Below are 27,929 nucleotides of genomic sequence, written 5' to 3' on the forward strand. Positions count from 1 at the left end.
TGGTAACTGACTGACTGACTCTACAGAACTACATCAATTGCTTCATGAGGGTGGAGTTGTACTAATTAACCCCCACCCCCGTGGTACCAGAGATTGACCCCAGGAGTGGTGCTTAACCCACCCACATCCCCAGCCCTTTTTGTTTTTTATTTTGAGACAAGGTCTTGCTAAGTTGTTTAGGGCCTCGGTGAGTTACTGAGCCTGGCCTTGAAGCTGTGATCCTCCTGCCTCAGCCTCCCTAGTCACTGGGATTACAAACATGTGCCTCCTGCCTCTCAATATTGTTACATTGGGGACTCAGGCTTCAGTCAGAGTTTTGGTGAAGACAAACCATCTTTAAACTCTTGTAAAGTTTTTCTGTAGAGAAATAAATGTGGGTCTGCTTGTTTTCTGATTTTGCTAGTATGGATTAAAACTCACGAAAATGGACCAGGGATGTAACTTGCCTAGCATGCATGAAATTCTGGATTTAATCCCCAGTACTGGGAGAAAAAAGAAACCTCACTAAGAGATTATGATTATGATTATATTTTTGGTACTGGGGATTGAGCCCAGGGTTTCAAGCATGCAAGGCAAGTACTCCATGATTGACCCACATCCCCAGCCCTAAGAGATTGTTGATGGCTAATCAAGAAGGAGTTAGGTCTCATATCTAGGCTAGGCAACTCACTATTTGACTTTATTATTTTAATTGTATTAAAAATGAAGTCAGGGGCTGGGGATGTGGCTCAAGCGGTAGCACGCTCGCCTGGCATGTGTGCAGCCCGGGTTCGATCCTCAGCACCACATACAAACAAAGATGTTGTGTCTGCCGAAATCGAAAAAGTAAATATTAAATTCTCTCTCTCTCTCTCTCTCTCTAAAAAAAAAAAAAAAAAATGAAGTCAGTTTAGAGGATAAAGTAAAATCATCCAAATGTGATATTCAGTCTGGAAGAATTTCAGATGTTTTAATTTGTGTCGAAAGCAAATTGAAGAAGGAAATAAGATTTTTAGTTGAAAATCTTTTGAGAATAGGTCCATAAAATTTTAGAATTGGTTGGGATATAAATTCTACTCACCCATTTTGGCTTATCTCCCACAAAAATCTCCAGAATTATTAAAAATATTGATATATCTTTTTTTTAAAAGAGAGAGAGAATTTTTTAATATTTATTTTTTAGTTCTCTGCAGACACAACATCTTTGTATGTGGTGCTGAGGATCAAACCTGGGCTGCACGCATGTTAGGCAAGCGAGCTACCGCTTGAGCCACATCCCCAGCCCTTGATATATCTTTTGATTAAATATTATAGATGAAATGTCTGGGTTCCCAATCTTTTAAAATTATTGCATTGTATTTATACATAATAATGGGGTTCATTTTGAACACAAAGTAAATATTCAGTTAGAGAATACTAGTATGTGAAATATACTAGTCCTATACTAGTATGTGAAAACCCATCTCTGGACCACCTCAAGCACATGCTGAACTGCTAATGATTTCTTTTAACATATATTGTTCAAAACTGGACTAATGGCTCTGCTCTGCCTTGCCCTTCCTTTCTTTCCCTTTTACCTTTTTGAGTCTGCTGTAAAATGAGTCTATAGTAGTTGAAGAGACTAATGCATCATTGGACCCTGTCCTTTTTATGGCGTCCTTAAAGTTTGTGATAGGAGATACCAAGATATACACAAATAACTAATATAGAATGAAAGTGATCAAATGATAATTGCCATTAAAAAAGTGTTTTTAAAAAGTAGAAGTGTGAGTTTGGAAAAGAGTAAATGCAAGGAGTCGTTGATGAAAAATAGTGGTTAAACTGAACCTTGAGGAATGAATAGGATTTAACCTAATATACAAGTGTAGTGGATGTTTGGGAATATTAATGACTAAGTGGTGGGTTTAGATGGGGAGAGTGCATGCATTCTTTCAAAAATGAGATGAAATGAGTATGCTGTAGCCATGTGTGTTAGCTTCATTAAAAGGCTGCTGTGCTGGCAAACTGGCCTGTATTGATGCTCACAGGGATTATAGCTGATTGCACATGGAATGCAGTGGAATATTCCTGCTATCAGATCTTTTATGAAAAAGTAGAAAAGTATAAAGAGTGCTTTAGGGAGTGCAAAATCTGAAAACTGAGTAGCAGCCATTTTACTTAAGCACTTTCTGATTTTGAAGGAAATATTTTCCATGGCCTAGATAAATATTACTGCCTTGACATTTTAGAGTCCTGAGTGCATACAAATGTCTTTGTTCAAGATATCATTATATTCCAAGTTTCTCCCACTTAGGAGGCATTATTTATTTATTTATTGTTAATTTTTTTATTAGTTTCTTAAGACATTACAATGATCTTGACATCATACATTTGATTCAAATGGGGTACGTAATCTTATTTTTCCACGTGTACAGATTGCAGGATCACATTGGTTGTACAGCAGGAGGCATTTTTTTATTGTCTAATTTGTAAAAAGGAAAATGGGGGAGTTAATGATTTAACTGCTCACATTTATGAATAAGTTTTATGTGTAAATCTGGAGATAGTGAACCTTCATAAATTGAGAAAAACAGGAGGTATGTATAAGCTGGTGTTTCACTTACGATGTGAGATATATACTCCATTGGGTGATTGAGTTGCAGTATTTTTTTTTATTCTTCCTTTGCCCAGGGTCTTCCACTGAGCTATATCCCCTGCCTTTTTTAGTTTTTTTTTTTTTTTTTTTTTAAGATAGGGGCTTACTAAATTGCCAGGACTGACCTATACTTTGGAATCCTCTTGCCTCAACCTCCTGGGTAGCTGGAATTACAGACACACTCTGCCATGCCTGGCAAGCCCTTTTTATTTTATTTTGAGACAGGGTCTCCCTAAGTTGCTTAGCCTGGCCTTGAACTTTCAGTCTTCCTCTTTCAGCCTCCCCAGTAGCTAGGATTTAGGCCACCACACCTGGCAATCTTAGTTAATCTTGCAAATAAAGATGTTGTATACATAGACCTGCTCATAGTAGGGAATAGGGCATATCATATACAAGGCATGTAAGTCCTTGCTTATAGTATGCTCATTTCAAAACCTTGTAGCCAGGTGTTTGCTCTTTTTCTTTCCAAAGTGGGGAATCTTTAATTTTTTGTATGTTTTTTCCACTTTTTAAATTGGTGAATTATAATTTTATGTAGTGATGGGATTCATTGTTACTTACAGGTGCACAATGTAACAGCATAATTTGACCAATGTTATTTCCCAGTATTTTGCTCTCCTCATCCCTCCCCTGGACCCTTCCCTCTACTCTACTGATCTCTCTTCTGTTTTCAAGATATTCCCTCCATCCCCATACCTTTATTCTCCTTTTTCTTATCTAGCTTCCACCTATGAGAGAAAATATTTGACCCTTGACTTTTGGGAGTTTGGCTTATTTTGCTTAGTAGTATTCTCATGTTTTATTCATTTTCTTGCAAATGACATAATTTCATTTGACTTCTTTTTTTTAAATATTTTTTTTTTTTAGTTGTAGTTGGACACAATACCTTTATTTTATTTATTTATTTTTATGTGGTGCTGAGGATCGAACCCAGGGCCTCACACATGCTAGACGAACACTCTACCTCTGAGCCACAACCCCAGCCCTTATTTGACTTCTTTATGGCTGAATTAATCTTCTTTGGGTATATGTACCACATTTTCTTTATCTGTTCATCCACTGATGAACACCTAGGCTGGTTAGTTCCACAGTTTGGCTCTTGTGAATTGTGCTGCTATAAACATGGAGTAGCATAATTGGATCACATTGGTGGTTCCATTCCTAGTCTTTTGAGGAACCTTCATACTGGAATCTTTACTTTTATAGTCAAATGTTCATTGATTAAATGACTCTCATTTACTGGAATAAAAGAAGGTAAGCAACAAGAATATAAAGAGGTTTATAGGGGCTGGGGTTGTGGCTCAGAGGTACAGCGCTCACCTAGCACATGTGAGGCACTAGGTTTGATCCTCAGCACCACATAAAAATGAAATAAATATTTTTTTTTTAAAAAAGAGATTTATAGAGCATAGGGAGAGAGTTTAGTAAACTGTATCGAAATCAGATTGGCTACCAGTGGCAGTAAACTTTTTAAAAATTCTGAAATGCAACACTTTTCTTGTGGTTAGGACTTGCAGCTATAGCAACAAGGGAGTGTGTGTGTGTGTGTGTGTGTGTGTGTGTGTGTGTGTGTGTGTGTTTGTGTGTTTGGAGATGTCAAGTAAAAATAAAGGTGCCTCTGAAATGATGCTACATTTACTCAACTGGAGTTGGTTAAAAGTAGTTAAAACAGGTCAACAAAGGGGAAAGTCTAGGACCTGCGCCTGATTATCGATGGCTTTCTTCTCCTTCAGGGATATTGACTGTAATTAATAGCACATTTCCTCTGCAGTGTCAGAGTTGGGGAAGACATGATCCTTGAGGCTACCTTTCTTTGTCAGACATGTCTGTTGGCCACTGATTTGGCTGGGGACCATTGTCACACTGATCCTTCTGCCCCCTTTCAGTTTTTAAATTACCACTTCCCTTCCCTTCCCTTCCCTCATAATTCAACACATACTTTGTTATTTCTTCTACATCCAACACAGTTTTATTTAGTTCATGACTTCTCATGTGGCGGATTGCTAAGTTGACATTCTGAAATGTATCTCTATATTTATAATGTTGTTTATTCTGCTTAGATAAAGTTTATGGTCTTAAAGAGGATATTAGATTGTGCCATTTGTAGATATCGGGTGTATTTTTTTTGTATACATTTAAAAACACTATTGCATTTGATTACTTAGATATATCATAGAAAGGCATTTTGTTTGTAGTAAAAGGAAAATTGTTTTGGTATGTTATACGCATATCTTCTAAATTTATCTGCTTCTGATCTTCGTGATTTTGGAAATGAAGATAATTTTGACATTTGTCAATAAAATGTTGATTGGTTATATGAATACAATTTAATGGCAAATTGGTGTTGAAATCATTTTTTTCTTCTTGGCATATCTTGCAGTTTTTCTCGAGTTCTTGCTGTAGAATTTGTATTTATAGCACTGCCTTGGGAGCAACTGAGGATTTCGTGTTTTGGTTGCTTCAGTGAACAAAAGAGGATTCTTTTGACTTAAGTATGGTTTTACAGCAGTAATTGCTCTCTGTGACTTGTCATTGTTTTCTTTACATTAGGAAAATACTGGGAGTTATTGTTCAGGGAAAAGTATTATTCTGTAATTATCTTGGGTATTTATCTGTTTTCCAGCAAATTAGAATAAGTAGCATGCTTATTTCTTATTTAACAGCTCTTTAATCTGGCTATCAGGGTCCTCCTCTTCTCTGCAGTACTTCAGTCATGTCCTCTTGGACTAAGTGCTGATAAGCAGTTTTCACTTGAAAAAAGTGTCTCATAAGAAAGACAGCAGCCTGAAGGGGAAAAGAAATAGTTCTGAGGCTGTGTTTGATATCTCTTTTACCATCCTAAAATAAGTGTTCAGTAAATTGAATTTGCTTTACCTTTCTCTTATCATTTACTATATATAATTTTTCTTCGAATTAGTAACAACTTCTTTCAAATATCTACTGAACAATTTTTTTTTTTTCTTGCTACTGGGGATTGAACTCAAGGGCACTTGACCACTGAGCCACATCCTTCTTTTGTATTTTATTTAGAGAAGGGTCTCACTAAGTTGCTTAGCACCTTGCTGTTGCTGAGGCTGGCTTTGAACTCGCAACCTTCCTGTCTCAGCCTGCAGAGCCAGCTGCAAGAATTATAGGTGTGCTCCACCGTGCCTGGCTTTGAACAATATTTTTAAAAATGTTTTTAAAATAGATAAAAATGAGGCTTAGAGTCTCAGGAAACTTTTGTTTGAGGAATGCCAATTTGTTTTTCTTTTGTAGCAAATAATAGCATATTACTGTTCTTCCAAGACATTGATTGCTTCTCTAACTCTTGTCAAGGAGTTGTCTTCCGGTGTTTTACCTAGTGTCAACTTTACTCCATCAGTATCACAGCTTAACACTGTTAATTAAAAAAAATACAAAAGGTAGATAATTTGTTAGCTCTCATAGCGCAGGTTCTACCTGTCTTTGTCCCTTGTTTTAGAACACTTTACTGACATATTTAATATATCCATTAATGAGATAAACCTGTTAGCTCTAGAATGTAAAAATACCATGTTAAAGTCTTTTGTTCTGAAAATAAAAGTAATTGAAAAATTGGAAAATAAAAAAAAATAAAGAAAAATCATTTCTAATCTTACCACTCAGAGACAGTTACTGTTAACTTCTCGATGTGTATGCTGCTCTTTTCCTTTCTTGTACCTGTACACATATTAAATCTTTTGCACGCGTGCACGCGCGCGCACACACACAGACACACACACAGACACACACTACTTTTTAGCTTGCTTTTTCTCATCTGCTGTTTTCAGTGTAACTATTTTTCTACATGACTTAGTGACTATATAAAATTCTATAATATGGTCTTTTTTTTTTTTTGGTAGAGTTCCTTCTAATTCATGTAACATCTCCATAACTTTTTCTTTTTTGGCACTGGCTATTAAACCCAAGGGCGCTCTACCACTGATCTATACTTCCTAGCCCCCCCCCTTAAAAAATAATAATTCTATTTATTTATTTATCTATCTATCTATTTATTTATTTATTTATATGAGGTGCTGAGGATCCAGTCCAGTGCCCCACACATGCTAGATAAGCACTCTGCCACTAAGCTACAGCCTAGCTCCCCTTTTCTTAAATATGCTTAAAAATAAGATTTCAGGGCTGGGGTGTACCCATATTTTATTTAATTCATCATGTGTTTTCAGGTACTAGAGCTTTAAATTCTTATTAAATGGAGATGTTAGGTTAGGGTGTGTAGCTCAGCATTAGAGTGCATGTTTAGCAGGTGCAACAAACTGGGTTCAATTTCCAGATACACACACACACAAAAAGGTGTTGCATGGTTATTGTAAGGATCAAATGAAATAATATGGTATTTTAAAATATTTTGTCATTAATTTTAATTCGTCACTAAATTACTTTCAGTGAGAAAATATAAGGGCAAAAATTATTGAAGCCATCACAAAGTTGGAGGGGGCTTTTTTTTGTTGTGTAGTTGGAATTGCTTTTTATCATATTATATAATTTAAACTTCCTTAACTACTTAAATAAATTGTCACATCAAATCATCTAAGAGAGACAATGGGAAAATTTTTTTTAATAGGAAATCTAGTCGTCTTTCTTTGTTGCTTTCCATCTTACTCTCTAGTCATTTGAGGTCGCTTTGATGAATATCCAAACTGAACTTTATGTTGCTTTTATATGTGCTTTTGTTGGTTTTTCATGTCCAGAGGTTGGTTCATCCCTTTCCTTCCCTTCCCTTCCTTCCTTTCTTCCTCCTGTCCTTCCTTCTTTGCAACTCTCAAGAGATGCTTTGGAGTTCATTTTTAAAAGTTCATGCCAGTAACATGGTGCTGATTGCTTTTGGTGGTTGCCCAGTGAAATGTGAAGCCTTGTAATGGGAGCCAATAGTCCAGAGAGCGGTTAGTTTTAAAGGAACCACTACTTCTAGTCCTGTTAGGCACAGTGGGCATTCATAGATTTAATTTTTGCTCTTTCAAGGAATGGGTATTATAATAGGCTAAGACTATTTTTAATTGTATTGTTGGATGAAGTCTTACAAGTGGTAGGAATAAGAAATATGAAATTATATTTTCAAATGTCTATGGGAAATTAGTTTTTTGATGTTCAGCATACAGGCCACCAAAATTTCAGAGTTTTTAGACTTGTCTTAGATATACATAGTAATGGAAGTAGTGTGATGACTGTTAGTAACGCACTGAGGATGGGCATCCAAATTAAGGAGGGGTGGGAGGGGAAAGGTAGGAAATGTCTGAGAGGCCTTTGTTTTGGAGAACAGGGAACTGAAGGGCCAGAATTAGCAGAAGCTGCACAATGAGGAAATGATTTAACTACATGTATTGTTTCCCCAGACATTGTTCTGGTCTGATACCAGAGTTCCTTTCATTGTGAATAAACTTGAGGAGGCAAAATGGGTGAAAGGAAAAACAAAAACCTTTACTTTTTAAATTGTCTTTTGTTGAGGAAAAATACCATGATTAGTAATTAACAACAACAAACATTTAAGCTGTGCCAGGCACACTTAGGCACCATCACAATAATGGTACTTTAATCTTCCTATATTCACAGAAGGTGGCACTGAGGCTTGGGGGTGTTAGCCCACTTGCCTGGGCTCTCACAAATCTGGGAATCGGGAGAACCAGAACATGTACTTGGCTGCCTGCTCCTCACTTTTTTCTTCTGTCACCTCTTTTTTTTTTTAAATGCAATTTGTTTCTTTATTATTATGTAGTGCTGAGGAGCGAACCCAGGGCCTTGCACATGCTAGGCGAGTGCTCTACCACTGAGCCCCAGCCCCAGCCCCTTCTGTCACCTCTTAAGATAGTTTTTCCACTTTTCTGTGCAGCAATCCTGAATGTCTTTGTCTAATTTGAATTTTACTGTTAGGTTAATATTTATCTTGGTGTCTCTTTTTGAACGAGGAAAGTCATGAAAAAAGAGAGGGGATCACAATTATCAGTATAGAAGTCTTTGGGTCACTTGGATTCATTGGGCTCCAAGCCTTTCAGATTGTCTCTCTTTAAAATTATTAAATTTGTTTAGGAAGAGCAGAACTGTTATGTGAGAGTTTCAAGAATATTATAACTAGTTTATTTTATGTAATAGTGATCACATAATGGCACTAAGGAATTGCAGGGTTTTTTTCCCCTCATGTTGCTTATTTATTTATTTATTTATTTATTTATTTGGTGCCAGGGATTAAACCTAGGGGCACTTAGCTAGATCCCTAGCCTTCCCCCCCATTTTTAAAATTTTTACTTTGAGACTTTTTTGGGGGGTGAATATCAGGGATTGAACTTGGGGGAACTCATCCACTGAGCCACATTCCCAGCCCTATTTCATATTTGATTTAGAGACAGGGTCTTGCTTAGTGCCTTGCTTTTGCTGAGGCTGGCTTTGAACTTGGGTTCCTCCTGCCTCAGCTTCCTGATCCGCTGGGATACATGTATGTGCCACCATGCCCAGCATTTTGAGACTTAAAAAAAAAAAAGAAAAAGAAAAAGAAAAACTTTTAGTTGTAGATGGACACAATACCTTTATTTTATTTACTTTTATGTGGTGCTGAGGAGTGAACCCAGTGTCTAAGATGTGCTAGGCAAGAGCTTACCACTGAGCTACATACAACAGCCCTAATTGTATACCAGCCCCTTGAGACAGTTTGACCAAGTTGCTTTAGGGCCTTGCTACTTTGCTGGTAGCCTCAGCCTTCCAAGTTTTTGGGATTACAGGTGTGTGCCCTTGCACCTGGATATATATTTATTTTCTAGAACTCTGGGATTGAGATTATGATGAACACATATGGTACATTTATGCCTGATTTGTAAGATTAGAATCTAAGTTTGTTATTTTAAAATGATGAAGGAGCTTTATGATAGGTCTTTTGCTTTATGATAATATGCTTTGTGTAAACATTTTACCTTATTTCCAGAATATATTGCTGTGAGAAGGGGAAGGGGCTGTCTATGGGTTTTGATTTTATGGTTTTAAAATATAATTGGCACACACAGTATTTTTTAATTATATACCCTTTTTTTGTATATATATATTTTAGTTGTAGATGGACATAATGTGCTTATTTTATTTATTTTTATGTGGTGCTGAGGATTGAACCCAGGGCCTTGCATGTGTGAGGCGAGCACTCTACCACTGAGCCAAAACCCCAGCCCCCCTATTTATTTTATTTATTTATTTTTTTATGTGGTGCTGAGGATCGAACCCAGTGCCTCATACATGCTGTGCAAGTGCTCTTCTACCAAGCTACAACCTCAGCCCTAATTGTATACCATTTAAAGAAAATTTTTTTCCTTTTAGTTTTTTTTTAGTTGTCAATAGACTTATTTATACTCGGTGCTGAGAATCGAACCCAGGGCCTCACACGTGCTAGGCAAGTGCTCTACCACTGAGCTACAACCCCAGCCTGTATACTATTTTTCTTGATTTTTGTTATTTGAGGATTTGGAAGAGGATGGTTGTACTGAAGATACCACTGGAATTTTTAACAAGCCGGGAACATGCTTTGTGAGAAAAGTTAATATAAAGTTACAGTGTTGCTATACTGATATGTTAATTATAGCCACAGACAAAATCTTAGTAGTTTGCTAGCAACAGTATAATTACTACATTAGAGACTTTGAGATATTAGATAAACACATTTATCCTGCAGGATAAAAAGGCTTTTAAGTACAAATGTTGTTTTGACTGCCTTATTTTCTAGGGCTCAGTGATGAAAACATCATTTCTGCATAAAGATGGCAAGATAATAAAATTGGAAAAAAGACAAGGAGAAAAAAGGGTTAAATTGAGGCATTTAACAGACTTTATATGGCTAGTAATTTTGACTTGGAGTGGCTCCAAGAAAGAGAACATGGTCAGCTGAGGTTCATAAGTAACATTTTGTGATCACTGTTTTGAAGATGATTCTCATGGATAAGGGTAAATACAGCCTTGATAGTAAGGACACTATCCTGAGTGTCCTTGGCTTTCCTGAGGTAACCAGTGTTGGCTATAGCATGGGGACAAAATTTGAAGACAGAATGAAGGTATGAGGGTTCTATGGAGAGGATGAATGAGGGGTCATCCTTTTGGACTTGAGGGGAAAACATTCAGGTCTTACATGTTGTGGCTGCCTTTCAGATTCATGAAGGAAGACTCAAGAAAACAGCTTTGAAAGCAGACAAGATTTGAATGGTTACTGGATCCAGGGCCCAAAGGAGCAGGTTAGCAGAGCAAGGGATTGGAAAATCACGAGACAGTCTGAGCAAAGACTCATTCCCTGGGGAGTCCTGAAGTTGGTTTTAATGAAGATCACTGTAGTAATGGTAGGAAACATAGCTTGCCTGCCTCCTGAATCACTTTCATATCCTGGCTGCCATACCCCGTGCCCTCCCTATTGCCTTCCTCTAGGCCATTCTCAGTTCTTCTTCACCCAAACAGTCCTTTGTCCTTATTTCTCTATCTCCAGAGAAGACAGACCCTGCAGGTGATTTCTTCCAGTCCCAAGCCTTTAAATGCCATTGGAACAATGACTCTCAGGTTAATTTCTTCTGCCTGGATCTTTCTGTAGGACTCTATGCCTAGAGTTGTCCACCCAATGCCAGCTTAACTCTACTTGAAAGTCTTAAGAAGTGTCTCAAACCCAACATGTCCTAAACAGAACTGTGGTTTCCCCCTTTCTCACCCAACCAAAGTGGCTGCTCTTTCATTACCCATTCTTTTAGTTGCACAGATCAAAAATAGTTATTCTTGCCTTTTCCCTTTTTCTCACAGATTCCATCAGTATTGTCTTTGCCTTCATAATAAATCCTCAATCACTTTTTACTATTTTTACTTTAACCCAAAATCAGTATTACAATAGCTTCTTGTCTCTGCTTTCTACCCATGTCCCCATGTAGTAGCCAGACATACTTTAGAGGTATAAATCAGATATGCTGCCCCTCTGCTTAAAATTCTTCACTAGCTTCTTATTATTTTTAGAGTAAAACTAAAAATCCTTGCCTTGGTCATAAGCCTTCACTGGATTTGGCTTCTTAATTTGATGAGTTAACATCTCTCATCATTTACAGTGTGGTTGTGTTCATTAGCTTTTTGTGACTGTGACAAAAGTTTAGATAAAATCGACTGAAAGGGAGGAAGGATTTATTTTGGCTCATGGTTTCAGTCCGTGGTTGGGCTTGTGATGAGATAGAACATCATGGCAGCCAGGAAGCAGAAGATGGGCACTGTAATACCCAGAGTCTCACACACAAAAATCTAAGTATAATATTTCTTTATAAACTTGTATTAAATGATGTACTAATATGTATGCACTGATGTTGGTCCTTTACGCCAAATCCAGTGTTCTATTACAAGATAGAATAATACTGTCGTCCTCCACCCTTTTGTTGTTGTTTTTGTTTTTCATACTGGGGATTGAATCCAGTGGCACTTAATTACCAAGCCAAAAATCCCCAGCCCTTTTTATTTTAATTTTGAGGCAAGGTCTAAGTTAGCTTAGAGCCTCGCTAAGTTGTTGAGTCTGGCTTCAAACCTGTGCTTTTTTTTTGCCTCAGCCTCTTGAGCTGCTCCTCTTCCTTTTTAAAAAAATATTTTCCTTTAGTTGTAGTCAGACACAATACCTTTATTTTATTTATTTATTTTTTATGTGGTGCTGAGGATTAAACCCAGCACCCCGCACATGCCAGGTGAGCACTCCACCGCTGAGCCACAACCCCAGGCCTTCCCCTTCCCTTTTAGGTCAGAATCTTCCAATTTCTTTATTGGGCTAGAGATAGGGAGGTAGACTTCAATCATTATTAATTCAGAAAGAAAAATACTGCTGGGTATGATGGCATACACCTGTGTTTCTAGCTACTCTAAAATCTGAGGCAGGAGGATCACAAGTTTGTAGCTAGCCTGGGCAACTTAGCAAGACTCTGTCTCAAAATAAAAAATGACAAGGGCTGGGGATGTAGCTCAGGTAAAGAGCCCCTAGGTTCAATCCTCAGTGATGGTCGGTGGGGAAGAACAAGAAAAATTGTTTGGCATATTTAAAAACACTAACTCATTGTCCATGGAAATAACCGTGGCCTTTAAGGGCTTTTTATAGAGGGTTTAATGAGTGTAAATGCTGTTATTGAGATTTTATCCCTGTAAAAATTTTTTTCGTTTCCAAGTTCTATTGTTTAAAATTTTTTTATTAGGAAAAATGTATTCAAGTTATTGTATTCTTTATAATTATATGATGTATATATAATTATAAAGAACAAAATAACTCTACAGGTACTGATTTTAAGATGTAGAAATCAGCAGTGCCTTCTGAAAGAGGTAATATCGATATTGAATTTCTATATTGTTCTAAAGTGTCTTACATTTCTCATTTGGAAATTGAATTCTGTTTAAATATTCTGGGTAAATTTAATGTTGTTTGTCAAATATAAAGAGGCTTTTTTTTTCTTTGCATTTCTGGGGATGGGACCCAGGGCCTTGCACTTGCCATGAAAATACTCTACCAGAAAGCTCCATCCTCAGTCCTATAAAGAGCTCTTTTTAAAAAAATAACTTTATTTTATTTATTTATTTTTATGTAGTGCTGAGGATCAAATCAAGGGCCTCATAAGTACTAGGCAAGTGCTCTACTGCTTGAGCCACAACCCTAGACCCTAAAGAACTTTTCTTTAAAAAACTGTATATTTATGTTAAAAGGTGTTCATTGTTGGTAGGTATAGATTTTTAAAAAAATATTTTTAGATGGGCACAATACCTTTATTTATTTATTTATTTTTAAGAGAGAGAGAATTTTTTAAATATATATATATATATATATATTTTTTTTTTAAAGTTTTCAGCGGACACAACATTATTGTTTGTATGTGGAGCTGAGGATCAAACCTGGGCCGCACGCATTCCAGGCGGCACTACTGCTTGAGCCACATCCCCAGCCCACCTTTATTTATTTTTACATGGTGCTAAGGACCAAACCCAGTGCCTCACGCTTGCTAGGCAAATGCTCTCCACTGAGCCACAACCACAGTCCATTGTAGATTGGTTTTGAAGATATAAATAAGGAAAAATAACTGGTATCAGAATTTTTACAGATCTGGGAGAAGGGAATCCTGAGAAGGAGGGAAGGATCATATGTACCTTGAAAAAATTAACTCGTTGGTGTACTTTTCTTTTTCTTTTCTAGAAAAAAGACAGTGATGGGATAGGATGTGAGAATTGGTTCTTTCTCAAAAGTTAGTAGCTAAAAGAATGTATGAAATGTGACTTTAAAAAAATTTGCAGAGATCGGAAATGTTTTGTTTTAGAGTGGTAAAGATACTTATCTTAGAGGGAGTACCCTGCATTTCATCAGATTTTTTTTTTTTTTTTTTTTGCATAGGGGATTGAAACCAGGGGTGCTTAACTACTGAGCCACATCCCCAGCCTGTTTTTTATTTTATTTTTTTAAAAATTTTGAGAGAGGGTCTTGCTAAGTTGCTATGGCTGGCTTTGAACTTGTAGACCTCCTGCCTCAGCCTCTTGGGCCATGGGGATTACAGGTGTGTGCCACCTGGCTTTAATGGAGTTCTTATTGCCAAGTCACTGAAATCCAGAATCTGGATCATGCAGTGGGATGCTAATTTCCATTTTGTTGGTAGAGTTTGTATGGTATATGATCCTTGTAATTCCAAGTTTTAAATGGATAGGGGGTTTTAAATAATGGTGGTGGTTTAATTTTGAAATGGTATAATTATGCATATGCACAAAATGCCTTACTGTCCTTTGTCTTGGCATTTGCTCACAGACATAGAGAGTAGGCATTTAAATGATGGTATTTGGCTAAAAGCGTGAGCTCTGGAGCCTGTTTCACCTATACAATGAGAATGCGAAAACATTTGCCTCTTAAGCAGTTGGGAGAATTAAAGAGATAAACAAAAAATACTTCTGCCATTGAGTAACTGCTCTTTATATGTTGGCAGTTATTTAAATCTTGTATATAGTACCTTTTGGTTAGAAGTACATTTCCTTGGGGTTGGGGTTGTGGCTCAGTGGTAGAGCACTCGCCTAGCATACTCAGGGCCCTGGGTTTGATCCTTAGCACCACATAAAAATAAATGAATGGAATAAAGGAATTGTGTCCAACTACAACTAAAAATTAAATATTTTTAAAAGAAGTACACTTCCTTGCTTAGATTACCATTTGTGTTTTGAGAGATGTTCTTTCTAGAACTGTGTCCCCTTGTCACATGATTATGTGCAGTGTGAGCCTTATTAATACTCTGTCAGCATTTGAGGTTGGAACGTAAGTGTGTGGCTGTACCCAGTGGAATCCAGAGAGAGAGAGAGAGAGAGCGAGCGAGCGAGCGAGCGTGAGCAAGAGAGGGAGCTAAGCACCATAGCAACTGTTGCTATTTGTGTCCTGAGCAGCAGCTGCCTGAGACAGATTTATTTTTTAATCCTGATCTCACTGATAGTCTGGGATGTGGCCCTGTTTTAGAGAAGCAGATTTGTTGAGATGTCCAGTCTTCCAGATTTCATGACCACATGTTACAAGGATTCTGTTTCATGTGAAATATGAGGAGCTAGAAGCTTTGTGTGTATGAAAAAGGAAGATATTAAGCTTCACAGTCAGCCCCTGAAGTTTAGGGTGGATTAAACGACAAATCACTTTCAATATGGACAGTGATTTCATGCTTTTAAGTCAAAAAGTAACTTAACATTCTACAGAAAATTTAGTAGTCTGCAATTCCACTGTATAAACACATATATGTGCATACTTCATATGTAATAACTTACATATTCATTATTGTCAACCAAGGATTTCAACTACGAATGCTTCATTTTCAAATGCTTTTCTGAAGTAGATTGTAAGATCTGTAAAAAGAATTGGTTACAAATTGTGGTTGGATTAATGCAATGTTTTTCTAATTATTTCTGATTTGTTGACATATTTCAAACTTTGTGAGGTACCTTGAACTTCTAACATGATTCATTTCTAAATTTTGACTGCTACTTTCCTAGGGAGGATGATAAACATTCAATCACAGAATATTTTCTGGGAACTCACTGTATATTTGCCTCTGTTCTGAATACTGGTAACACCCACTTAACTGTTGTTGGCCTGAGTTTTTTGAAGTTCCATATGTAAATTATGTCTTCAAAATACTTTTTGGGGCTGGGGTTGTGGCTCAGTGGTAGAGTACTTACCTTGCATATGCAAGGCCCTGGGTTCGAGATCCTCAGCACCACATAAAAATTAAATAAATAAAATAAAGATATTATACCCAACTACAACTAAAAAAAAAACAAACAAAACCATGATACTTTTGTTTTGATTGCCCTATTAAGATTCATTGCTATGAATATACTGATTTAGATATTTTTGAACATACAGTATAATATTATTTTGAATTAATGAACTTGTTACTGAGAGACTTAATGGAAACATTTTCATCCTCTAGGTATTATTAACCCAAAGAACCCAAAGGAAGCACCAAAGTCCTTCAGCTTCGACTACTCCTATTGGTCTCACACCTCGGTGAGTTTCTTTCCTCCTCTTTACTTTCATGTTAGTATTTTCCCTGCTGGAGCTGGTCTTATTCTTGGTTTGTAAGTGTGGTCAAGCATGACTTTTTCTGGGGGTGGTGGTGGTGGTACTGGAATTGACCTCAGGGGCACTCAACCACTGAGTGCGACATCCCTAGCCCTGTTTTGTATTTTGAGACAGGGTCTCACTGAGTTGCTTAGTGTCTCATTTTAGCTGAAGTTGGCTTTGAACTCTCAATCCTCCTGCCTCAGTCTTCTGAGCTGCTGTGATTACAGGCATGTGCCCTATGCTCAGCCATGACTACATTTTTTTGATATAGTGAATATTATCTAAAGAATAAAACAAAGTATTTTATTTGATGGAAAGTTTATGTACCATATATATATATATATATATATATATATATATACACAGACACATGCACACACACACACACACACATATACATATAAGCATTTAGTTTACACTAAATATGGAATCTAATTTACTCTGATTTAGATATTCCTTGAGGATTTATTTAGAAGTATTTTAGGATTTGCATTATGAATGTTACTGTACTTACAGATCTTAGGTAGTGCCAAATTGCTTAGTGTATTGCCAGTTCGTTTTTTTTTTTTTAGTATTTATTTTTTAGTTTTTGTAGTTGAACACAATACCTTTATTTTATTTATTTATTTTTATGTGGTGCTGAGGATCGAACCCAGGGTTTCACACGTGCTAGGGGAGCATACTACTGCTGAGCCACAACCCCAGCCCCAGTATATTGCTAGTTTTAAGTTAAAATTTTGAAGATGTATCTAGGAAGATTGGAATGACCTCAGTTAAATTGTTGTTCATTTGTTAGTTTGATTTGTGTTACTGGGAATAGATCCAGGGTTGCTCTTCCACTGAGTTATATCCTCGGCCCTATCCTCAGTCTTTTTTTATTTTTATGTGGTGCCGAGGATTGAACCTAGTGCTTCATACATGTGAGGTGAATGCTCTACTTTGCCTACAGCCCCAGCAACAGTATCTTGCTAAGTTGCTCATGCTGGCCTCCAACTTGTGCTTCTCCTACCTCAGCCTCTAGAGTAGCTGTGGGCCACCACAACTGGCTTGTTTTTTATTTTCTTTTTTAAAATCATAGTAGATCGGTGTGTTCTGAATGTTTGGAAAGAACCTGCAGATCCACAAGGAAAACAAGATATCATTAACATCTAGGAAAATGGAGAATAGGGGCCACCATGGCACCTTTACTCACTGTATTACCCTAGTGTTTACTGACTTTTAGGGATTGTTCTAAACTGGAGTTTGCTTTTGTACCATCCGTCTCTGTTGTATGGTTTAGTTTTTGTTTGTCCTGTTTTACATTGAGGAGTAAGAGATGTTTTAAACTATTAATGAGGGATGGGATTGTGGCTCAGCGGTAGAGCGCTCCCCTAGCACTGGTGGGACCTGGGTTCGATCCTCAGCACCACATAAAAATAAAGGCATTGTGTTGTGTCCATCTACACCTAAATAATAGATAAATATTAAAAAAAAAACTATCAACGAAAGCTAAGGAATAGTCTGGAATAAATTGTAAGCATTCTTCACTGAAAGCTATGTTTATTGAAAAGAGCCTCATTAGCTAAGTGAGTTCAAAGAAGTATTTTTTTAATGTGGACCAGACCTTTGATCTTTTATTCCCATTTTCTACTTAAGAAAATCTTCTTGGAGCTCCTTATGAACAGAGTATAAGGTTATGGAAAATGAAACATAATTATGCCAGATAAATTTCACCTTGAAGTTTTTGTGCATGGCTGACCTGGATGCCTCTTAATAGAGCTTAGGTGGGCAGGAAGGAGAAGAATGAGAAAACAACAAAACCTTCATGTAGTAGATAGTTAAAAATGTGTGGCATGTTTTGGATTTCTATTCTGATTCTAAACACTTATTTATTATGGAAGCAATCAAATAAATATGGATTATGAATAGAATGCCATTTATTTTTCTTTATTTTTGATCTTTACAGCCTGAAGATCCCTGTTTTGCATCTCAAAATCGTGTGTACAATGACATCGGAAAGGAAATGCTCTTACATGCCTTTGAGGGTTATAATGTCTGTATTTTTGCCTATGGGCAGACTGGTGCTGGGAAATCTTATACAATGATGGGTAAACAAGAAGAAAGTCAGGCTGGCATCATTCCCCAGGTAAAAAATAAAACAGCAAAAAACTTAAATTGCTTTAACAGATATTTTTATTTTGCAAATATTTATTCAAGGACTAGGATTTGCTAGGTAGAACACTTGCCTAGCTTGTGTGAGGCTCTGGTTAATTTTTTAATTAAAATATGTTTATATTAAGACATGTATTTAGGAATTGTCCTTCTTCGTATATAGTAGTCCCAGTCCTGAAAAAGCGTGTTTTTTTAAATATAATTATTATTTCAAAATTACCATTTGTTGTAAATTTCAAATTCCATTCAGACTTCTAGAGAATCACAAACATATAGTTCATTTTTCAAAGTGTAAATTGCTTTAAAGTATGATTGTCATTGTAGTATATGATTGCCTTATGCTAAAAGTATAGCAAATGGAAATTCAGTAGCATTTTTATTGTTTTTATTAAAATATCACATATTTTACAGAAGAAATACAGGGGATAGGATGAAGTTTAAAATTTTCCAGATCAAGAAAAATTTAATATTTCCTGTCAAGAAAGGTCACTTTGCAGTAGAGTAGCATCTCATATAAGGGTGAGGAGTCTTGATGTAGTAGTAAAGGGAAAGTTTTATAGAGGAAGGATTATTCTTAAAAATTCCTTATTTGCCTCTTCCAAATAGTATAAATTCTTCATCTGTGTCTATAAGTTATCTATCTATTTATATAGTCACTGATAACAAATTGATGTATAGCATCAGCAATACATCAGTGCAAATGTTGTCCTAATAGTTTCATTGTTACAGTAATATTGACAGTAGAGTCACAAGTACTACACAGAAGCAGATTCACATGTGTTTAACATGATGGTGATACAACTTCTGTAAAAAGCTGACTTTCCCTTTCTCCCTCAAATGTGACTTTCTTCTTCAGAAAACAAAATCAAGTTTCAATTATTGAGGGAGAATACAGATATATAAGAAGAGCGTATTCAAAGTTTTAAAAAATTCCATTCAAAATGTTAATCCTACCTTGAGGTTTATGATGTGGAGAGAGAAAGAGAAAGGGGGCTTTGCTAATTCACTTAGCACTTGTGAATAACAGTACTTCTCTGATTTGGGCAACTCATGTTTTCTTTTATTCTGCTTCCTTAGTTGTGTGAAGAGCTCTTTGAGAAGATCAATGACAATTGCAATGAAGAGATGTCTTATTCTGTAGAGGTGAGTGTAGTCGTGGTTGAAATCAGGGGCCTCTGTATTCCTGTTCCTCCAACATTAAATTTACTTGTTTGTTCATTCATTCATTAACTGGTATTGAGGATTAATAAATCCAGGAGTACTTTACGACTGACCTACATCCCTAGCCCTTTTTAATTTTATTTTGAGACAGGCTCTCTCTAGGTTATCCAGGCTTACCTGTAACTTGTGTTCCTCCAGTCTCAGCTTCTTGAGTAGCTGGGATTACAGTTGTGACAAGCACATCTGGGGTAGTCCCTGATTTGCATATGTGCTTTCTGAAGCTGCTGTTACACACACACACACACACACACACACACACACACACACACACACACACATTTTTGGTATTCATTTTCATAGTAACTGAAATTGAGGTGTTTTATTAAAGTGAGCTTGTTGTTCTGAGAAATTAAGCTGCCTTTTAAGCAAACTATTTTTTTTTATTGGTTGTTCAAAACATTACAAAGCTCTTGACATATCATATTTCATATGATTAGATTAGATTCAAGTGGGTTATGAACTCCCATTTTTACCCCAAATACAGATTGCAGAATCACATCGGTTACGCATCCACATTTTTACATAATGCCATATTAGTAACTGTTGTATTCTGCTACCTTTCCTATCCTCTACTATCCCCCCTCCCCTCCCCTCCCCTCCCCTCCCATCTTCTCTCTCTACCCCATCTACTGTAATTCATTTCTCTCCTTGTTTATTTTCCCATTCCCCTCACAACCTCTTATATGTAATTTTGTATAACAATGAGGGTCTCCCTCCATTTCCATGCAATTTCCCTTTTGTCTCCCTTTCCCTCCCACCTCATGTCTCTGTTGAATGTTAATCTTTTTCTCCTGCTCTTCCTCCGTGCTCTATTCTTAGTTGCTCTCATTATATCAAAGAAGACATTTGGCATTTGTTTTTTAGGGATTGGCTAGCTTTACTTAGCATAATCAAGCAAACTATTTAATAACATTTATTTAGTATATGTTGTGATTTTCTTTTTCTCTTTGTGGTGCTGAGGATTGAATTCATGGCCTCACACATGCTAGGAAAGTGCTCTACCACCAGGCTATATCCTGCTCTGTGTTGTAATTTTCTGTAGGACTTAAGTCCTCATTATTCCACTTAGTGGCCTTGAGTTTTTCTTTAACCTATAAGGCATTGCATGAATTTCTGCCTTGTGACTATCATAGACCAAAGAGTGCATGTGCTCTAAGAATACTTTATGTTGAGATGAATTTTCTAAACAGCTTGGCTCATCCCATAACCATTCTTTTTTTTTTAAATCAGGTGCTACAATGTTTGAGCTTATAGATAATAAAAGAAGATGCCATTTCCTTTCAAATTAGAGTTCACAGACTTATTTTGAAGTACAAATTGGATCCCTTGTGGATACTATGGTTCCTTGTCACATTTTCTAACCCCCTTTCCTACTTCTTTCTCTATTCTCTGCTTCAGCTATATTGGTATTTTGCTGTTTCTAGAATATGCCAGGAGCAGTCTTTCCTCAGGATTTTTATATTTACTCTTCCTTCTGCTGGAAAGGTTCTTCCCCTGGATTTCTTTTTCTCTCTGTCTTTAATAACTTAAATATATATATATATATATATATATATTTTGTTTGTTTGTTTATTTTTTTATAGTGCAGGGACCAAATGCAGGGCCTTACACATGCTAGGCAAGCTCTCCACCACTGAACCATGCTCTCTGCCCTTCCCCTAGATTTATTTTTCTAAATTTCCCTCTTCTTTCATGTCCTTGCTCAAATCTTACCCTCTCAGCAAGACTGACCTTGACCACTGTATTTAACACTATAACTCTGCCCCAGCAATCCTAAATCCCGCTTGTTCTGGTTTTCTTTTTCCTGCAGTATTCATCATGTTCTAATTTACTTCATAAACTATCTACTTATTGCATTTGTTATTCCTCATAGTCACCATTGCTAGAATTATAAAGGTCACTAGGGCAGCGTTTTTTTTTTTTTTTTTTTTTTTTTGACACAATAACTTTATTTATTTTTATGTGGTGCTGAGGATTGAACCCAGGGCCTTGCACATATGAGGCAAGCACTCCACTGCTGAGCCATAACCCCAGTCCCAAGGGCAGCATCTTTGTTTTATTTATTGATGTCTGTCAGGTGCCTAGACTATGTCTGGAAGATGGTCGGTGAATTGGATTTGCCAAGTGAGGTCTGTCATGGTTGGTTCATAAGTAAAATAAATAATAATGACTTTGGATGGATTCACATAGTAGAGAATAAGCAGTGGTGTACACTAATCTTCTCTCAAGTTATTTGGGTTCACTTAATCTCACATTTGAGTGAAAAAGAACAACTTTTTGTTAGATACATGTATCTTCTGGGAGTTCAGGATTGTATGAATTTAAGTAGACAAACATGATTAAAACAAGTCATTTCACTTTCTAGTGTGAATTGCTGTCAGAAACAAAATTTGTTGTCCTGTTGTTTTACTCCCATAATAGATGATTTACTTTCAGGATTTTTAATTTTTAACTGACTTTTAAAAACCAATATAAAAATACAGATCGAGACTGAAAAAAGAAGAAAGGCAGTAGAAATGGAGATAAGGTCCAGCGCAAATACTTGGAAAATGTGTCTGTAGAAATTTAAGTTGAAAAATGCAGTTTATATTGTATTCCTGTAGCACAGTGATGCAGAAGGATCTAATTCCTGGGATACATCATAAAGTGGCCTACCATGGTGAATATATCCCAGATCAGAGAGAGACTTATGTGTTTAGAAGGCTGGTTTTATAGATACATTGGGAACAAAACCATCCTTCAAAGTCAGACTCTTGAGTGAAGCTCATTTGGCTGATGTTAGGAAACCAAATATATTGGCTCTTATTATTCCATGAGGAATAACTAAGACCAGAACACTCACTTTGCAAGACCTAGTTTATTATCTTTCTGTGCACAAACCTCTTTTGGAATCCTGGTAGTGGTTTGGTAAGCATGAAATTGGAAGGGAATTGATTAGACAAATTGTGTAATTGCCTCAGGTTAAGCCTAATTCATTCATCATCATGGTAGGCATGGTCCTGCTGGTGACACAAGAATTTATGAAATATCTGTTTTCTGAGGCTTCCTCCTCTTTTTAGGTCTCAATTAGGCCACTATGAATTATCAGCCAGCCCTCAGTCCTTCTGGTATATATGTTGTCCGTAGTTCATAACAGTGTGGTCAGTCTTAAAGAATTAGTCACTGGTCTCTTGTCCTCCCTGCTCTGGAATATTAATATTGTTCCTTGGTTTTAACTCTGATAGAATTCTTTTTTTCCAACCCTTGGAGTTGGAAATTTAAATTTCCATTACTGACAGTAGTATGTACATTTAAAATTGATAACTGATAAATTGCTACTAAAATATCTTTTCTGCCTAAGACAAGTAGCAACCATTATGTGCCAGAGATAAAACCTTCCTTCCCTGCAAAGTCAGAAGGTGGGTTCTAACCTACACAGGGTGCATACTACTAATAGAAAAAAGGGCCTAGAACTTTTTTTTTTTTTTAAGTTGTAGTTGGACACAATACCTTTATTTCACTTATTTATTTTTATGTGGTGCTGAGGATCGAACCCAGGGTCTCGCATGTGCGAGGTGAGCACTCTACCACTAAGCTATAACCCAAGCCCCAAGGGCCTAGAACTTTGACATTTCACTTTGTAAAGGTTACTGATCCCTAATTGTAGAGCTTTTTAAAAACTTCTTTAAAAATCTTTTTGCTTTGAGCTGGGGCTATAGCTTAGAGCTATAGTGCTTGCCTAGCATGCGTGAGGCACTGGGTTTGATCCTCAGCACCACATAAAAGTAAACAAATAAAGGCATTCTGTCCATCTACAACTACAAAAAATAAAAATTAAAAAAAAATATTTTTGCTGTCTGTGGTTTCTTTTTCCAGGTCCTTTAATTCACTTTAATAATATGTTCCTAGGTGAGCTACATGGAAATTTACTGTGAAAGAGTACGAGATTTGCTGAATCCAAAAAACAAGGGTAATTTGCGTGTGCGTGAACACCCACTTCTTGGACCCTATGTGGAGGATCTGTCGAAACTGGCGGTCACTTCCTACACAGATATTGCTGACCTCATGGATGCTGGGAACAAAGCCAGGTATGGTGGAAAACTGGCTAATGACTGAGGCCTTTGGCACATTTTGGGGCTCTTTCTTCCTATTTATGACTATCCCATGATGATAGTGATAAAAGTTGCTTCAGTTCACTTAGTCTCACATGCTGGAGAGTTGGGGGCCTCTGTCTTTCTTCTCATCAAAACAATATACTACTGAAACAGAACTTTGGTTAAGTTTTACCCTTAAGTTTTAATCAAGCCGTGGTAAAGTGTTAGTCATCTTGTCTGTGTGTATCGGTGGTAGTAATTGAATCTGGAATAAATGAGCACCTAATAAAGAATAAAAATTTAATGCTCTGGTGGTTTCTAAAGGGATAGCTGGAGTATGAAAAATGATTCTGATGGGGCGCTTTTTGAGTTGGAGGGGGTATCTTGATGGGCTCACAAATAAGACAGTATTAAGAGCAATTGTGTAAGTGACAGTCTAACAGTTTAAGGCCATAACTTGTGATTGTTATGCTTATAATGTAGAGCCTGCTGCTCCACATGTAAGAATTCCATTGTCACGTGGTCACCATTGTGTTTATTTAGGACAGTGGCAGCTACTAACATGAATGAAACAAGTAGCCGTTCCCACGCTGTATTCACCATTGTTTTCACCCAGAAGAAACATGACTCTGAGACCAACCTTTCCACTGAGAAGGTAGGAGAACATTGTCTCTAGGTTTGAGTTGCAGAGGTGGGAATTTTGAGAAATCCCTTTACTATCCTGTGTATTTTGTGAAAGGGAGGTAGATTCCTCTTTTACTTAACGGAGGGTACTTTATAGCCTGTACTTAACATTTTTCTTCCATCTTGTATCAGTTTCATCATGGGTTCTTAAAGAAAATCACAGAATAGAAAGCAGAGTTAAGAAAAAACAGTCTTAAGACTTTGGGTCTCATAAACTGCAAAGCGGATCCGTGGGGAGAAAATCCTTTTCTTCCTGACTGAACCATAATATTAATAATGTTACTACAGAATATTACTGTGGGATTAAATGGTGAAGAAAATGATTAGGCAAGCAAAATATGTTTTATTCCTGGAAAACAAATATAACTCCATGAGAACTCTGGATTTCTTCAAATACCCGTTCTTGTTAATTTCTCACTTTGCATAATATTGCAATCCAGTTGCAGAGGTGCATACCTATTATCCTAGCAGCTCTGGAGATTGAGGCAGGAGGATTGCAAGTTCCAGGTCAGTCCCAGCACTATATCGAGCCCCTTCAATTTATGGAGACTCTTTCTCAAAATAAAAAATAAAAGGGACTGGGAATGTAGCTCAGTGTTAAAACACTGCTGGGTTCAATCCCCAATACCAAAACCAAAATTTATAGATTTTGAATTCAAACTTCTTGCTTTGAATTCTGACTGCTACTTTTCAGATATATTAACCTGGGCAAATTATTTAACCTCTTTGTGCCTCATTTTCTTCACCTATAACACCCTTATAGAATTGTTAAAAAGGATCAAGTATTAATATTAGATTAAGTACATATGATAGTGTTTAGTACAGAGTAGCCACTTAATAAATGTTAATTTTTATAGTACTTAGGATGAATCCAGAGGTGCCTCACCACTGAGCTATGTTACCAGTCAGGCCCTACCTCCCCCTTCCCCAATAGTTGTTTTTTTTTTTTTTTTTAATTTTTATTTTGAGACAGGTCTCACTAAGTTGCTGAAGCTGCCTTGAACTTGCAGTTTTTTTGCCTCAGCCTCCCAAGTAAATGTTAATTTTGTTGCTATTACTGTTAATAATAATAAAAAGTTAAATTCTGCTCTGTGTGCATTCCTAAGTGGCATGCAGTCTTAAATCTGAATTTAGATTTATTGTGCTAGCAGTTACACAAGATCCTTTGCTGTATAAAATTAGTATATTGTGTGTGATACCATTGTCACTAAAAACTAGAATCACCTTTTTTCTTGATGACATTTTATTTACTTTCAGCTAAAATCATTTAAAAAAATATACTAGTTATAGGTGATGAAATAACTTGCTTTGCCAGAGGTAATAATGTTGATGCTATTTGGTGGTTAGTGATTTTCTGAATGGCACCAAGGGATATTCTATATGAAAACGTTTTGCCTTTTTCCCACAATGTTAAATCTGCAAAATTAATTATGTTAATCCTGTAGCTGTAGTGCTCTCTCTCCCCTTTGGTGCTGGGGTTGAATCTAGTGCCTTGAGCATGCTTGGTAAATGCTCTATCACTGAGTTATACTCCCAGCCCAATATCTTTCTTGATAATCCATTTTGGACCTTTTGTCTAGAGTTTCTTGAAATATAATGTTTTAAAACAACTTTACAGAGATATATAATAAACTATAAATATTTAAAGTGTAAAATTTGAGCTATGTTTTGAAATATTTTTATAACTATGCAACCAGTTCCACAATCCAGATTAAGAGAATTTCTGTTACCTAAAAAAGTTGCTTTAGGCCCCTTTGTAATACCTCTGTATACCTCTACTACCCCATTGCAGGCAATTCCTGATCTGCTGGTGTTTGTTTTTTTTTTGGGGGGGGGGTGGGGCGGAGGGGACAGTGTGGAACTGGAACTGGGGATTGAACTCCAGGTGCTTTACCATTGAGCTATATCCCCAGCTACTCTCTCCCCTTTTGAGCAGGGTCTTTCTAAGTTGCCCAGACTAGCCTTGAACTTGAAATCCTCATGCCTTAGCCTCCTGAGTTGCTGGGATCACAGGCCCACTCCATTGCATTGGGCTTCTGATCTGCTTTTGCACTAGAGATTAGCTTGTTTTCTAGAATTTTATGTACATAGAATCATATAGCATGCTCTATTTTTTGCTGGGCTTCTTTGACTTAGTGTAATGATTTTATGACTCAACTATGTTACAGAGTTTTTCAGTAGTTTGTTCCTTTTCATTCTGACAAATATTAGATTATATAGATACATCACAGTTTGTATATTGAGTCTTATGGTAGATGAGTATTTAGTTTCTTAAGAAACTGCCAAACTACTTTTCAAATGACTATAACATTTTACTTCCCCACCAACAGTATATGAGAGTTCTGGTTCCTTGTAGCTTCTTTTTTAACATACCATTTAGTACTACACTAATGAGTTTTATATATTATTTTGACATACTATAGTAAAATGTCATGTTTGTCTTGAAGTTATGAACTGGTTCAGTTTTTGTTAATATAACAAAATACCTGAGGCTGAGTAACTTAATAAAGAAAAGAGGTTGCTGGGCATTGTGGTACAGTCCTGTAATCCCAACTACTTAGTAGGCTGAGGCAGGTGGATTGCAAGCTTGAGTCCAGTCTTGGCAACTTAGCAAGTCCCTGTATCAAAATAAAAAATAAAAAGGGCTGGGGTTGTAGCTTGGTGGTAAAGTGCCCCTGGGTTCATTACCCAATACTAGTGGGAGGAAAAGAAGAAGAAAAGGAAAGTGGAAAGTGGCTTGTTTTACTCATAGTTCTGGAGGTTCAGGGCATTGGCATCCACATCAAATTTGACTCTGATGAGGACCTTATGACAAATGGCATCACAATGGTGGGAGCAGGTATAAAAAGGAGAGATCACATCTCCCACAGGAAGCCAAAGAAGCTGGGGAATGGCTAGCCTTGTCCTTTTATAACAACTCTCCCTTGAGAACTCACTCAGGGGTCCCACAAGGACCTCCCTAATCTCTTCAGAGAGCAACACCCCCATAGACCTAAGGACTTCCCATTATGTTCCACTTCTCAAAGGTTTCACACTCTTAATATTGCCACATTGAGGATCAAGTTTTCAGCATATGAACCCTTGGGAGACAGATTACATCCAAGCCACAGTCATTTTACTACTTTAGAACCAAGATAGTTGCCATGAATTTTATGCTCTGTGTGTGTGCGTGCACGTGTTGTGCACATATGTGCTGAGCTTGCAGTCAGATGTTGAGTCACATCCCTAGCTTTATGTATATGCTCCTTAAACTGATTTTCATATATGATTGTTGTCTTTGTCATCTTGAGTCATGGTTAAGAGCACTAATATTTTTAATCTTCTTCATACCTTAATCTTTAAAAGAATTTCCAGCTTTTAAATGTTTTCTGCTTCTATTTGAATTGCCCCCATGTTACTGTTCTTTACTAGGTTAGTAAAATCAGCTTGGTGGATCTCGCAGGAAGTGAGCGAGCTGATTCAACTGGTGCCAAAGGAACTCGATTAAAGGTATCTATTTTACCAAATAAGTGGCCTTGTCAGTGTTCTGTAACATAGGTCAGCAGACTATGGCCAGTGGGACAAATCTAGCTCACCACCTGTTTTGTAAAGAAAATTGTATTGAAATATAGCTCATCCATCAGTTGAT

General features: G+C 36.8%; 1 protein-coding gene across 24 annotated transcripts in view; it reads left to right on the forward strand.

Moving 5' to 3' along the window:
* Positions 1-27,929, forward strand: part of Kif1b (kinesin family member 1B) — a 151,015-nt gene that overhangs the window by 24,469 nt on the left and 98,617 nt on the right. For all 24 annotated transcript variants that reach the window (XM_078025246.1, XM_078025248.1, XM_078025254.1 and 21 more), the window contains exons 3-8: positions 16,039-16,115; positions 18,118-18,297; positions 19,401-19,466; positions 23,433-23,611; positions 24,161-24,272; positions 27,713-27,790. In XM_078025246.1, the coding sequence (XP_077881372.1) occupies positions 16,039-16,115; positions 18,118-18,297; positions 19,401-19,466; positions 23,433-23,611; positions 24,161-24,272; positions 27,713-27,790 (692 nt within the window). The remainder of the gene's footprint in view (positions 1-16,038; positions 16,116-18,117; positions 18,298-19,400; positions 19,467-23,432; positions 23,612-24,160; positions 24,273-27,712; positions 27,791-27,929) is intronic.

This window comes from Ictidomys tridecemlineatus, chromosome 11 (genome assembly GCF_052094955.1).
Source record: "Ictidomys tridecemlineatus isolate mIctTri1 chromosome 11, mIctTri1.hap1, whole genome shotgun sequence".
Lineage (NCBI taxonomy): Eukaryota > Metazoa > Chordata > Mammalia > Rodentia > Sciuridae > Ictidomys > Ictidomys tridecemlineatus.